The 14,766-nt window shown below is 35.5% G+C and overlaps 2 protein-coding genes across 4 annotated transcripts in view; one reads left to right on the forward strand and one right to left on the reverse strand.

The window, feature by feature from the left end:
- CENPJ (centromere protein J) overlaps nt 1-7,825 on the forward strand; it is a 54,615-nt gene extending 46,790 nt beyond the window's left edge. For all 3 annotated transcript variants that reach the window (XM_043995206.1, XM_043995207.1, XM_043995208.1), the window contains 5 exons: nt 34-135; nt 5,800-5,940; nt 6,096-6,180; nt 6,334-6,454; nt 7,495-7,825. In XM_043995206.1, the coding sequence (XP_043851141.1) occupies nt 34-135; nt 5,800-5,940; nt 6,096-6,180; nt 6,334-6,454; nt 7,495-7,687 (642 nt within the window). In that variant the 3' untranslated portion in view covers nt 7,688-7,825. The remainder of the gene's footprint in view (nt 1-33; nt 136-5,799; nt 5,941-6,095; nt 6,181-6,333; nt 6,455-7,494) is intronic.
- A 2,505-nt stretch (nt 7,826-10,330) lies between these two features.
- Nucleotides 10,331-14,766, reverse strand: part of RNF17 (ring finger protein 17) — a 123,875-nt gene continuing 119,439 nt past the window's right edge. The window contains 4 exon segments of the mRNA XM_043996376.1: nt 10,331-10,466; nt 11,476-11,575; nt 12,909-13,098; nt 13,245-13,380. Coding sequence (XP_043852311.1) covers nt 11,477-11,575; nt 12,909-13,098; nt 13,245-13,380 — 425 coding nt within the window. The 3' untranslated portion in view covers nt 10,331-10,466; nt 11,476.

Here is a 14,766-nt window from a genome sequence, read left to right on the forward strand (position 1 = left end):
ATTTTACTGATGGTCTTATTTTTTTTTTTATAGTTCATACCCAGTGAAATATCTGAACCACTGACATGCCCTGTTCCTGATTCTAAAGTACAAGAAGAAGAAATTCATGGAGAAATTAGTCATCCCGATGGAAAGGTAAGATTTTATGAAAACTATGATTTTCTTAAAAGTCTGAATCCCTGTCCATCTGCTGAAGAAAAGTGAGGGCTAATTACCATATTTATTTCTATCATCTCTCCTGCTATAATTGTCAGCAATAGCTCATTAAAGATTTGAGGAAAGAAAGAGTAGAGGTATCTCTGAGAATAAAGAATTAAGTGCTATGCACAGCTCTAACTCTTCTTAATGAAAACTGAAAAAGATTCTTGGTGATGGTAAAAACAATGTTATTGCAACTTAAGAGGTGTAATTTATCAAATTAGAGGTCTAGTCTTCCATCCAAATCAGGAATACTATCTATCTATAATATCTCTAATAAGTAATCATATAACCTCTTAGCCTTCAGGATAGGAAGTTTAACACTTAATAAGGTTCCCCACCCCCAACTTATGTTTCAAAGCTCCTTTAACTTTTATGTATTTGTTCTAATTCTGTTGTAGCTATCTAGAATAAGTCTACTCCTCTCTCACCTTTTATAAAACAACACTTAAAACATTTTAAGACATGTATAAACCTAAGATGAGGTATCAGAGTATGAGTTTATATGATATTCTACCTGAATTCATAATATGGTAGGTTCTACACTGGGAAAACTTTGAGTGTGGTCTTGGCAAAACAAACTACTTTCTGAAGACATGGAGCAGCTCAGCACCAGTAGGTTGGCCAGTTGGTTATATAATTCTTTGGTCCTAGCCCTCCACAAAACAAATACAAAATGGCCTTTAGTCCTTTGTAAATCCCTTCTGCTTCTGCATTGATGGTGTGGGAACAGGGGACTGAGGGTGCTAATCAGAAAACATTTATTAAGCACCTACTATGTGCCAAGCTCTCTGCTGGCTCTGGGAATTTGAAGAAAAATGTAACAGTCCCTATCCTCTTAGGATCTTAGAAGTTGGCACTCCTTTATATGAAATCCTTTTTCTAATGACTAACAGCCAAGCATGACTAATGGAGAAACTGAACTGTATCAATCTTGACATTCTTTACAACAAAGCAGAAAAAAGGAAGTTGCAGTGAAGTAGAAGAATGGCTGATTAATTTTTCTTACAGTGATGGCACAGTTGGTTTTATCCTGTACCCAAAGAACAAGGAAGACCATTGCTTCAAATATCTGATTATCTTGTATGGCAATGCTTATTCCTAGTATCAGAAGAAAGAGGGGGCAGCTAGGTGGCACAGTGGATAAAGCACTGGCCCTGGATTCATGAGGACCTGAGTTCAAATCCGGCCTCAGACAGTTGACACTTTGGGCAAGTCACTTAACCCTCACTGCCCCGCCCCTCCCAATAGAAGAAAGAATGCCATAAAGAAATTGTGATGTATTTATACCATTGTCTGTTCCAGATGATGAAATGGTAGAGAAATAATACAAAAACTCAGAGCCTCCAAATTTAATCAATATATTTTGTGATTTCAATTCCAAGACAAGGAATAGCTAGAAGGAAGAAAAGTAATATAGCTCTAGAAAATCTCTGGTTTATTCTGTGTTTTGATCAAAGCCTTACACAGAGTAAGGTCCTGTGCTGACATTTCATAAACATTTTTTTTTCAAGAGAAGAACTGCTGCATGAAGAACATAATCACCACATATCACAAAAAATTAAATTAATTTCATTTTAACAGACAGGATATGACATTTTCATTGCTGATACAGCTGTGTACAGCTCAGAACACTAAATAAAATTCATGTTAGCTCTAGAAGAATAGAAATGGGGGGAGAAGTCATGCAATTGAAATAACTCAATCCTGACCAAGTCAGTCAATTTTTGGATGATAAAAAATTAATAATGGAAGGATGAAACTTTAGTAATTTCACACAGATGTGTTACTGATAGAGATACAAAGACACCAAATGAGCCTCAAATGCCTTTATTAGCAAACAGTTAACTTACTTTCCAGACTGAGAGGAATATTACCTTGTTTTGTAAAGTTTTAAGAAGAATGGTAGAAGATTGAGTATTACTGAGTAGAAAGAAACAGTAGAATCAGTAAGAGATCCTACTAAGGAAAGTCATCTAAGGGTGAAATTAGAATAGTGTAAAGGTAAAAAAAAGAGCTGCAAACGTTTTTATATCAAGCTTTCCTCACCATCAAGAATGGCAAAGTGACAGCTGGATTAGCGCTAACATACAACAAGGAGATGTGCTGAAGATGACAAATGGGGATTGATTCATAAGATGTAACTAAGATGATGAAGATTCTGAAGGCATGAAAAAGTTCTCAGATCTCATTCGACAGCTCAAATCCCACCTTCTGCATAAGGCCTTTTCTGATCCTTCCCCCTACCTTCCTTTTGAGATTGCCTCTTAATTTATGCTGTGTATATCTTGTATATACACAGTTGTTTCCATGTTGTCTCCCTCAGGAGAAATAAGAATTTCTTGAGGACAGGGGCTGTCTTTTTGCCTTTGTATCCTTAGCATAGTGGCACATAGGAAAGGCTTAAATATTTGACTATCTGACTTTGTTAATATTAGAAAAAAAATCACATCTTGATTACACAACTAAAAAATGAATGATTGTGGATTTTAAAAGAAAATTGATTTAGTAGAGCAAAAATGCCAACTTAAAAGGTCCCTTCCAAAAAGTTGTATTTTGTTCATACATAAAATTATTAATGATTCCTCAAAACATATAACAAATGAGAGAACACTGTTTAATTCTTTAATTGTCAATATCAGAAAAACATAAAAGATATATGCTTGCTACAGACATGCACCACTGTGATGGAAAACCAGCAAAGACTCAAATTTTGAAGGACTTCCTTTGGATGGGAAGGTCCCCCAGATGCCGATTTGTAGATTAAGGTTGTGTGATTGCATCAAACCTTGGACCATAACAGTGCCTTCTGAAAGAGAACCATAATCATTCAAGTATTTGGGCTAACTATATACCCAAGAAACACAAAGTGAAGAGGTTTTCCTCCTAGCTTTTGACATAGTTGGATGGATAACCTAAAGAATTTATGTTCTACCATGAATTATTGAGAATTACAGAATAAATATTGATCAGTGAGTTTAGCCCATGATTAAAAAGGGGAAGAAACCAGAGGTGGGAAAAAGTGTATAGCTTTTCTAATGAGGATCCTCTGTAAATTTTAACCATGTTTTAGTACAAAACACTAAAATCTCTTAAGACTTAAAAAAATGAGGTCTCACATAGAGAACAATGAAGTACATAATGGGTGTTAGCATACTAAAAATGTCTTCAAATTAGAGTAAATGAAAGATATGTTGTCCATATTAAAAGCAAATTCATATAACAAATAGATGTTCACTTCAAGAAATAAAGTTTCCTCGCCTATGTTGTTCCCCAATATATTTCTCTTCCCTAACCCTCCCAGAGTGCCACTCTTTCCTTATAGGAACAACAAAACAAAAAACCACTGTTTTTCCAAACTATAATCCATTGGAAGTGTAAGTTTATATGCAATGTTTCACAGTTGTAGTTCCATGCCTTTTAAAATATTTTATCTTAGTCTAAGCTTGGTCATTGTAATTTCATTGCATTCATTTAAAAAATTTTTTTTTCTGGTTTTGCTTACTGTACTTTGCATCAGTTCCTGAGGTTGCCTCAATTATAATCATTCTGCTTCTACCAGTTTGAAAATTATCTTTGATCTTGTATCCCCTCCAACCTAATTCTCTCTTCTTTCCAATCTTAACTAAAATTATGTGAATAAAAATTGACTTCCATAAGCAGAGAAAGACATCCTTTTACTTAAACATATTTTTAAGATGAAGTGCTTATTGTGCATACCCTTTGACCCAGCAATACCACTATTAGATCTTTTTCCTAAAGAGATTATAAAAAAGGGAAAAGGACCCACATGTACAAAATTATTTATAGCTGCTCTTTTTGTGGTGGCAAGGAATTGGAAATTGAGGGGTTGCCCATCAATTGGGGAATGGCTGAACAATTTGTGGTATATGAATGTAATGGAATACTATTGTGCTGTAAGAAATTATGAGCAGGCAGATTTCAGAGAAACCTGAAGGACTTGCATGAACTGATGATTAGTGAGATGAGCAGAACCAGGAGAACATTGTACACAGTATCAACAACATTGTGTTGATCAACTGTGATAGACTTTATTCTTCTCAGCAATACAATGGTCCAAGATAATTCCAAAGGACTCATGATGGAAAATGCTTTCCAAATCCAGAAAAAAAAGAACTATTGAATCTGGATGCAGATGGAACCATACTATTTCTATTTTTTGTTGTTTTTCTTTTGAGATTTCTCCTTTTTGCTCTGATTCTTCTCTCATAACATAACAAATGCAGAAATATGTTTAATATGATTGTACATATATAAACTATATCAGATTACTTGCTGTGTTGGGGAGGAAGGGAGAAAAATTTGAAACTAGAAATCTTATAAAAACAAATGTTGAAAACTATCTCTAAATGTAACTGGAAAATAATAAAATATTTTATGGAAAAAAAAAGATGAAGTGCTTATGAGGTTGTAGGGGAGCAAGTAGGGGAAGAACTGCTTGACCATGTAGTCTAGATAAAGCAAGTGGCAGTCTCAAGTCATAACTAATAAACATCTAGGTGTACCATGATGGCCGCCGCCTCCCCCCCCCCCCCGCTTTAGGAGGTGAGGGGAAAAGAAAAACAAAATCTTTGTAGTACATAAACAAATCCATTCTGACATTGTCTGTGTACAAAAAATGTATTTCTCAATCTGTACCTCTTCTATCAAGTGCACGTTTTATCATGATAACCTATGTAAATTTACTGTTTCAAGAGATTCAGGAGGTAAAACAAATAGGAAGGAGTATTTTAAAAAACAAAAATGGGAAATGATTACACAGCTTCCTTTTCATAGTTTCTGTATTTTTTTTTTTTTTTTGCAGGGCAATGGGGGTTAAGTGACCTGCCCAGGGTCACACAGCTAGTAGTTTCTGTATTATTAAACAAGAAATATGGCATAGCCAAACATATATAGTTCTAGATATAAAACAGAAAACCATGTACTCTTAGGAACATTACAACCCTTTATTGTGCATGATAGCCAGGAACCAAACCTTCTGTTCCCCCTCAGGTACCATGGGCTTTCCAGGGTCAAGGCAGCCCAAGGCAGATGCTAGATTCATTTCAGTCTGGCCTTCAAGGGTAGCAGACCACAGATCACTATGGAGAATGAGGGAAAGTAGTTGGGAATTGTGAGTCATAGACATTTCGAATTACAAGGGCCCTCAGAAGTAATCTGGTCCAACCTATAAATGAAAAGACAATCTCCACAACATTCCTTAAGACCTTTTAGCGATTGAAAACTAACTCATTACCTTTTGGGCCCCTCTCATTACTATTTTGGACAGCTCTGGAAATGGGAAATAACCTGAACCATGTGGTCTAGTGTTGACACTTTTTCGATATTAGAAGATCCAAGTTTATATAATAGTTTTGTCAGTTACTATCTATATGCTCATAAAATCATTTGGACTTTAGATTTTTAATTTGTTACATAAGAGATTGTATGATAGCTCTGAGGCCATTTCCAGCTCCAGGTCTTATGATCAGAGAATGAGAATTTCAACAGGTGTTTTTATAATTTCAGAATTAGAATATTGCCATGATCATCTGTACATGGAATAAAATCTGCCTTTATCTTTTTTTTTTGTTTGTTTAGGTTGAAAAAGTTTTAAAAAGTGGGTGCCATGTTATTTTATTTCCAAATGGAACTCGGAAAGAAGTGAGTTCAGATGGAAAAACTATCATCATTACTTTTTTCAATGGGGACGTGAAAAAAGTCATGCCAGATGAAAGAGTGGTATGTTTCCATAGATGTTTTCTATCTCTTTATATGTAATACATACACACACCTCATATAGATGTTTGTGTAGATGTATATGTTTTTATATCTGTGTGCATACACAGACCCCACACACAGTACTAGCAAAATAAACTATTTTTTCTCCTTTACAGATTTACTACTATGCTGCTACTCAGACCACTCATACCACTTATCCAGACGGACTAGAGGTTTTACATTTCTCAAGTGGACAAATAGGTGAAAATTGTGATTTTTCTCCCAATTCCTTCTCCACTCTTATCTATTCTCAAAAGTAATTCAAGTTCATGTTATACTTTATATAGATACTATACTATATATACACACTATGTATGTGTATATTTATATGTGTGTATATATTTTTTTCACCAGAAAAGCATTTTCCAGATGGAAGAAAAGAAATTACATTTCCTGACCAGTCCATTAAAAATTTATTTGAAGACGGGAGAGAAGAGAGCATTTTCCCAGATGGTACCATTGTTCGAGTACAACAGTAAGACTTGCTTAAATCCAGTAGTAGTTTTAAATAATATACTCTGGCTTTTCTTATACACAATTTCATTCCCGTCCCATCTACAACAGATTTGTAAATCTATTTTCTGTGTGTCAGATGTTGACTGGGTTAAGATATATTGCAAATATCAGACAGCACCTTTACCCTAACAGACTTAGAGCTAGCTGACAGTCTAATTGAAAAAAACTACATATATATCATATCCCATGATCCAAATAAATTTTCTGTGTAACAGTGCACAAAAGCATCATATGACTGTAGAAGGCAATGATAAACTCCTATCACTGCTTCCGGATAATACTGTCATTTAGTCAGATATTAGATAAGGGAGGCTTAAAGGTAGGTAAGTCAGCCTAGGAAGAGGAGGTTTGTATGTATGACAGGATGACCTAACAGTTGGCATGATTAGAATCTGATGTGATAAATGATAGGCATTATTGTAGTTTTATAGTAGGTATAGACTAGGTAGATACAGAAATGTCATGAAGATCATGGTAGGTGCATGTGGTAATAATGAAAGTGTGAGATTAGAAGAGAGGTCTGGACAGAGATGATCAAAACTGAAAGGTCAGTTCCTACAGTTAAAAAAAAAATTATTAAGTAGGTGTGGGAAATAAAGGGCACAGCCATTTTAAGGCTTGAGCCTAGTAAAACCAGGGAGCTTGTGAAGGAGATATGGTAAATAAGCTTAGTTTAACATTTTGAATTTCAGCAGGGCATCAAGCACAGAGGCAAAAGGAGCTTTGTAACATTAGGGGTAGAGCTGAATATTAGGAAATTATCCACACCTTGTAATTCAAACAGTGAAGATAGATGCATGCAAGGTTTGTAAAGGGAAGAGAGGGCTGAATCTTGGCCTGGTTATTTGAGGGGGCAGGGGAATGGGAGGCAACCATCCACTGAAGACAAAGATGGAGAAGAAAAATTGAGAGCTAACACTGTTATTGGTTTGAGGTAGCAGCAGCTTCTATGTAACAGGAAGAGAAGTGTTACTAAATTCACAATTTTTTTTTAAACAGAGATGGCAACAAAATAATAGAATTTAACAATGGCCAAAGAGAACTTCATACTCCCCAGTTTAAGAGACGAGAATATCCAGATGGCACCATTAAGACTGTATATTCCAATGGCCACCAAGAAACAAAGTATATCTCTGGTCGAGTAAGAATTAAAGATAAGGATGGTAATGTTCTGATGGACACCAAGTTGTAGCAGACTGTTTCTTAATCATGAAGTGATGTGGTGCTTTGACAGTGAAATTCCATCTTTAAAAAATGAATGTATATTTCTGTAAATTCTATAGCAGCTTGTTAATTTGTACATAGTGTATAAAATGAAAAGTTTTGATGTTTCCTGTGTCTAAAATAAAGTTTAAATTTGATAGCTTGTCCTACTTATGCTTTGATATTTTTGTAAAATGATTGATAATGATGACTAAGTAGAAGACAAAAAATACGACCATGAAAATTAAACCAGCTAGCAGAAGATAAAATTTATAATTGACTTTTCCCCTTTAAATTAAAATTCTAAGGTTAGATTTTAAAAAGAGGCTTTGAAATAAGTATTGGTAGCACACTTTTTTTTTTTTGGGTGGGGCAATGAGGGTTAAGTGACTTGCCCAGGGTCACATTGTTAGTGTCAAGTATCTGAGGCTGGATTTGAACTCGGGTCCTTCTGAATTCAGGCTGGTGTTTTATCCACTGTGCCACCTGCCTCCCACACTGACTTTTAAGACACAATGATGACAGTACATATATTTAAAAAGATTAAATAATTAGGTAGAAGTCAGTTTCTGGGTAAACTGCAAGCACGTAGAATAGGGTTGAGAGTAACGAGTTTTTTATTTTTATTTTAGAAAGTATAGAACAATGAAGAAAATCAAGAGCTAAAAAATTAGGCTATTGGGGCAGCTAGATGGCGCAGTGGTAAAGCACCGGCCCTAGATTCAGGAGTACCTGAGTTCAAATCCGGCCTCAGACACTTGACACTTAGTCGCTGTGTGACCCTGAGCAAGTCACTTAACCCTCATTGCCCTGCAAAAAAACAAAAAACAACAACAAATTAGGCTATTTATAAGGAATTAATCTGACTAGGAGTGAAGTCTCATAGGCTGAAGACTGCTATGAAATAAATAGAAGAATATTTTTTAAAATGTTGAGTCCGAGTCTGTCTTGTATCTTTTAAGTCAAACGTGGGGATAATCTAACATGTATTGTCAGATAATTACTTTTTTTTACATTGCTTCAAACTTAAAGTGCTTTCCTAATAACATGTTTGGAGGTAGTACAACTTTTATGACGATTTTACAGGTAAGAAACCTAGGGCTGAAGGTTTAAGTGATTTGCCCATGGTCACATAATTTTTAAATTGAAATTTTAACTCGGGTCTCTTGGCATCCTTCATTTCCTTAAAAGTGAAGCCAGGGGGGGCAGCTAGGTGGTACAGTGGATAGAGCACCCACTGGCCCTGGAATCAGGAGTACCTGAGTTCAAATCCGGCCTCAGACACTTGACACTTATTAGCTGTGTGACCCTGGGCAAGTCACTTAACCCCAGTTGCCTCACTTAAAAAAAAAAAGTGAAGCCAGGGCCTTTCATCATGGATGCCTATTCCAGTGCCCTTCATGCAATAGGCATTAAAATGCTTATTGGATTAGATTTCTACTACATCACTCCACACTTTAGAGGAACCATTTTCAAACACAGAGAAAAGATAAGTCAGGGGTAGAAAATCTAAATGGCAAGCCTGAGAAGGGCTACTAGGGATAGAAAACTCCCAGTCGAAGACACTCCCTTCTTGCCCAGGCAGGTTGGCACTAAACTATAGCCTTAGGAAAGATGTTTCGAATAACACTGAGAGGTTACATGACTTTCCCCGTGTCAAAGCCACTCGTCAGAGGAACTTGAATCTGGTTCTAGCAAAGTACTTAAGAATCTTGCTCTTTATCCTGTTTTATTAATACCTTGAATGACAGAGTATTTCCAACAGAGGACAATCTTTTTGTGATGGGACCACAAACCATGTCATACTAGTATTAAAATAATTAGATAAAAGTTTTAGGGGCAGCTAGATGGTGCAGTGGATAGAGCACTGGCCCTGGAGTCAGGAGTACCTGAGTTCAAATCCGGCCTCAGACACTTAACACTTACTAGCTGTGTGACCCTGGGCAAGTCACTTAACCCCAATTGCCTCACTAAAAAAAAAAAGTTTTAAGACCTTGTTTTAAGGGTAGGGATGATGGATATTTGGCTGTTTTTTGAGGGGGAGGGAGTAGGAAGAACAGAAATAGGATCAATGGATAGATTGCAATTCAAAATAGGGGAAAAAGTCATAGCAGTAAGTACAATCCTAAAATAGAATAGCCTACCCCAGGAGGTAGTGAATGCTTCTTTATTTAAGCAATGCACATAACTATGGTGAATAAATGAGATGTTATTTCAATAGTTACTAAACTAAAGAAAAGTTACTTCACTTAACTGTTCATTTTGACTGATTTAGGAAAGCATGAACAAAAACTTCGACTTTTTATTTCTTTTTAAAAATTTTTTTTTATTTAAAATTTTTTTTCACTTTTTATTTTCCTAACCAACATATGGCTAACATGTGACTAACAAGTGTTATGTATAACTTAAACTATGATGACTTCAAGTAGTTTCTGAAAGTTGACAATTAGCATTACATTTATTTAAACAAATGAGGGCCTACCATACCACAAGGAAGTTTTTTTAACACAAGATCTTATGTCAATATACATGCTGAAATAAAAATGATAATAAACCAGAAAAGTTTATGAACAATGACTCAAAATAAACATTTATTAAGTATATTCTTTAGTCATTTTAAAAAGAATTCCTAACAAATCCAACAGAGATGATGGCAGCATATGAAAATTATGTTGAAAAACAAAACAAATAATCCTGAACTACTCTAAATAGAACTAAAATGTTTCTTCTGGACTGCCACATGTGTTCATCATGTAATATAGATACACCTGAAAAACAAAAGCTTTGGTATAATTATACATCTACATTTTAAAGTCTAATTTTGTGGATGTTTCTTGATCTAGATCTTTATATGACTAATTACAAAACTCCACAAGATTATGTAAAGTACTTTAATGAAGCTTTGTGGATTAACCAGACTGAAATTAGTTTTTACTTTTAATGGCTAAGCATTATTTTTGTTAATGCCCAATTTTTTTCCAAAGAAGAGAGTACAAAATGATTATTAACCTAACATTTTTGAAGTGTTGTAAATATCCAATCCAAATAGTTAAAAAATAAGATTTTATTGTGTGTGTACACACCTGGATTTTCTCAAATGCTTATACCTGTCCAATTGCTTGCAAGACGGAAAAAACTCTTGATAAGGATGGAACCCTAGTTTCAAATCCTGTCTCTGAAATTACCTTAATGTGAACACAGCTAATTCTTTTAACCTCTCTGGGCCTATTTCCCAAATGATGACCTAGTGACGAACATTCATTCCTGTTATACTAAGTTCATACACAAACTGACGCAACTGGACAAGTCAATTACCTACATCTACACGATATATATGTACATGTGAAAACATGTACATATGTGTACACATGCATTATATACATGTATAATATAGTGCAATCAACTAAAATTTCTCAATATGATGACCAGTTTGTTCCCAGTAAATCCTACAGAAACTACCCTAAAGAGCTGCTGAAAGCTACTAGTACATGCCTCTCCTGGTTCTTTATTGGCTGTAAATATTCCAAGTAAAGTTATCTAGAAATGTGGGCACTCTTTGGTACTGGTGCTATTCTCCCTTTCACAAGATAAAGGGAAGATAGGAAAGGCATCCAAGGGGAGATAAGACCATGCCTTATTTGGGGGAATTTCTCATTAAGCTTACTTGCCATTTCTGTGAGGTAACAAGGGAAAATCATATGGTACATGGCATTGATGTCTGTTACTAATCATAAGTTGTGCTAGTTAAAAAGGTCAGAAAGCAGTATATATACTTACATCATTCATCTAAATCCGCAAGTCCCATTTCTATCAATGACATATGAACTGGATATTGTTCATCTTCATATAAAGTCACTATATATTCTGGTGACTGAGTCTAAAATATAAGTAAAATTTTTCAAACAAGTTCACCAAGTTCACCCCTTCCTCTTTATTCTATCCTAAGCTATTCAGTATGTACACAATGGACTTGACCCATTTTTATCAATTTCCATTCTTTAAACACTCAAGCTAAATCCTGCCTCACTCACAAAGCCTTTTTGGACAGAATCAACACTGATGCCATCATTCTGTATGTATGTTACTATAAGACTATAAGTAATGCCTTATGTGATAATCTCTATGTGTATACTTATATGTGTGTATAAATGACATATATACATACATATAAGTGTACATGTATAAATATTCATATACATTTATATCCAGATACCCGATTTAAATTATCTTTGAAAAGCTCTATCCTTAACAAGCCTATTTTGTACTCCAGAGGAAGTCACAGCTCTCACATACACAGTGGAAACAAACACTTGCTGAACATTAGGTTTAAAGCAAACCAGTTTCCCCCTGCCATATCTCCTAAATTTTATGTTTCAGAGGAACTAAGGAACATTTACTTTAAAAGCAGAGGGGCAGGGGCAGCTAGGTGGCGCAGTGGATAGAGCACCGGCCCTGGAGTCAGGACGACCTGAGTTCAAATCTGGCCTCAGACACTTAACACTTACTAGCTGTGTGACCCTGGGCAAGTCACTTAACCCCAATTGCCTCACTTAAAACAAAACAAAAACAAAACCAAAACCAAACAAAAAAAGCAGAGGGGCAGCTAGGTGGTGCAGTGGATAGAGCACTGGCCCTGGATTCAGGAGGACCTGAGTTTAAATCCAGCCTCAGATACTTAATAATTACTAGCTGTGTGACCCTGGGCAAGTCACTTAACCCCAACTGCCTCACCATCCCCACCAAAAAAAAGCAAACAGGTTATTTTTATTTGGGATTTCTGATACTGATTTTTGTCTTAACAAGATTTCAAAATTAATGTGGACTCGTAATACTTAAAAATGAATTCCAAGTCTGGATAACTGAAACAACGTCAATGTCATATAACTTCTAATAAACTTTAAAATTAAATCTCTAGATCAATATGTTCTCAAGTGCTATATTAGTGGTATCAAATTCAGACAGTAAAGGATCCCTGTGATCTGTATATTGACTCACCACAAATGACATTATCTATGTTATAATGTATTTTTATTTATTTTGTCAAACACTTCCCAATTGCATTTAAATCTGGCCCAGCTATGGGAGTTCAACACTTCTGTCCTATGTAATTATGAAATAGGCAACTAAGATAAGATTATTTAGTGATAACCAAATTTCCATGAAAAATTCTGAACTCTTAAGTATTCCTGCTAATTAAAATAAAAATTTACCAATGAGGAAGCATAAAGCTGTTTTCCTTGAAGACAGTCTATCATAGCCCACATGGCTTCCATGCTCCACTTGGGGCAATATGGAATTCTTGTCTTTTCTGAATCTTTTAATGGAGGTTTAAATCCAGCCAAAAGGACTTTCACAGCCCGGGCAGGATATTTCATAAGGTGGATAGGAATTTGACGCAGTCTAAAACAGAAGAAACATTACAACATACATCATGTAATGATTTTTAATACTTTAAAATTATGAACAACTCATAGATATTCTTGGAGAAAGGAAGGAATAGGATATCCTTAACAGATTACTGCTAAACATAATGATGTTGAATTCACCTGCTTGTTGGCAATTTTTCAGTTGATCCATAATCAACAAACTGTACCAGGATTGCAAGAGGATCAAATTCTTTGATGGAAAGAATCTTTGCTCGATACCATAAACCATCATTATATTCTGCAAGACAAGGCATTTCTAGAGAGGGAATAAAAAAGAAATTATCATATAAATCTAACATTTTCACTACCTAACATATGAAAGACCCTTTCATTTCTTTATATTAGTCCTGATTTTTATCATTTCCAGAAAGTGACTGTCACTTTCCCAATGTCCTTTTAAAGTCTGAACAGTGAATATTTAGGCCCAGATGAAAACTATGGAAATGATGATGATGATGGCAGCTAACATTTACACAGCACTCATTCTAAGTCAGGCAGGCTGACTGACACTGTGCTGGCCATAGCTTTCCTATTTCCACGCATTCTATTTTTTGTGTTTCTTAAGCGCCACAAAAGCAGCAGTCCCCCTTGCCTTCCCCACATATCTCCATCTTGCTCCATCCTCTATCCAGCTTCTTTGGAGGAGAATGGAGCTCTAAGGGTTGGCTGCCTGTAGGATTTGCCTGCTTTATAAGCCAAGTTATACTTTCTCTTCCATCAAACCATGACTGTGATGCCTTAACGTGACACTGGATTTTTAAAGCAGAGCATAACCCTACTGAGTACTATCAAATTGGACAGTCTGAGAATAGGACAAGACTAAACTACATGCCATTTTATCTAAAGACTGAGAGAAATGAAATAGTGTTACATCAGAAAAATGCTGTTATCTCAGAAAAACAGGACAGAGAAGGAGTCTGGGTAAGGAAGGAGGATTGTAGAAAGGGACTTCAAGGCCAGTAGAAATAGATTACAGAAGGGGGCCTCAAGGCCAGTTGTCTAGTTAGTTAAGTATGACAAAGGTTAAGACTAAGTTTGTAATGCACTTGTTTATTAGCTTATACATATTAACTGACACACCCCTGGAAGGGAGATGGCTCATTTTAATGTACCTGCAATGTATGTAAAGGGTGGGGGGCACATAGAGGCATTCCCAGAAGATTATACATGTCCTGGTACTCAGCCAAAGGGGAACAGAAGGGAGGGAACTTTGCGTTAGGATTAAAGAATTAAAAAAAAAACACAAAACCCAACCCTGTCACAGTAAGAGAGTGTACCACTCCTTTATTGTGTGTCCATTCTTGTAAGAATGTAATAAAACCTTCACATAGTCACCAAACGGGAAAGTCCCGAATTTTATTTTTCACAGGCCCTGTCTAACTATGTTCAGAGAAAATAATAAGTTGATTACTTTTTTTTTGTTTGTTTGAAGTTGAATACTTTTTGGGGCAGATAATCTCTCAAAAACTGTGATCTGCATCAGAGAAAGGAACATCCATACTGACTAAATCACAGATGCTTGAAAGGCAGAAGTAAGCTTTCTCATCAATATGTAACAGTTCAATGTTTGCTAGATCCATATTTCTAAGTGATTTTTATTAAATAATTATAAAATTTAATTTCTCTAATATCTGTCAAAGTT

Source organism: Dromiciops gliroides, chromosome 3 (genome assembly GCF_019393635.1).
Source record: "Dromiciops gliroides isolate mDroGli1 chromosome 3, mDroGli1.pri, whole genome shotgun sequence".
In the NCBI taxonomy this organism is placed as follows: domain Eukaryota; kingdom Metazoa; phylum Chordata; class Mammalia; order Microbiotheria; family Microbiotheriidae; genus Dromiciops; species Dromiciops gliroides.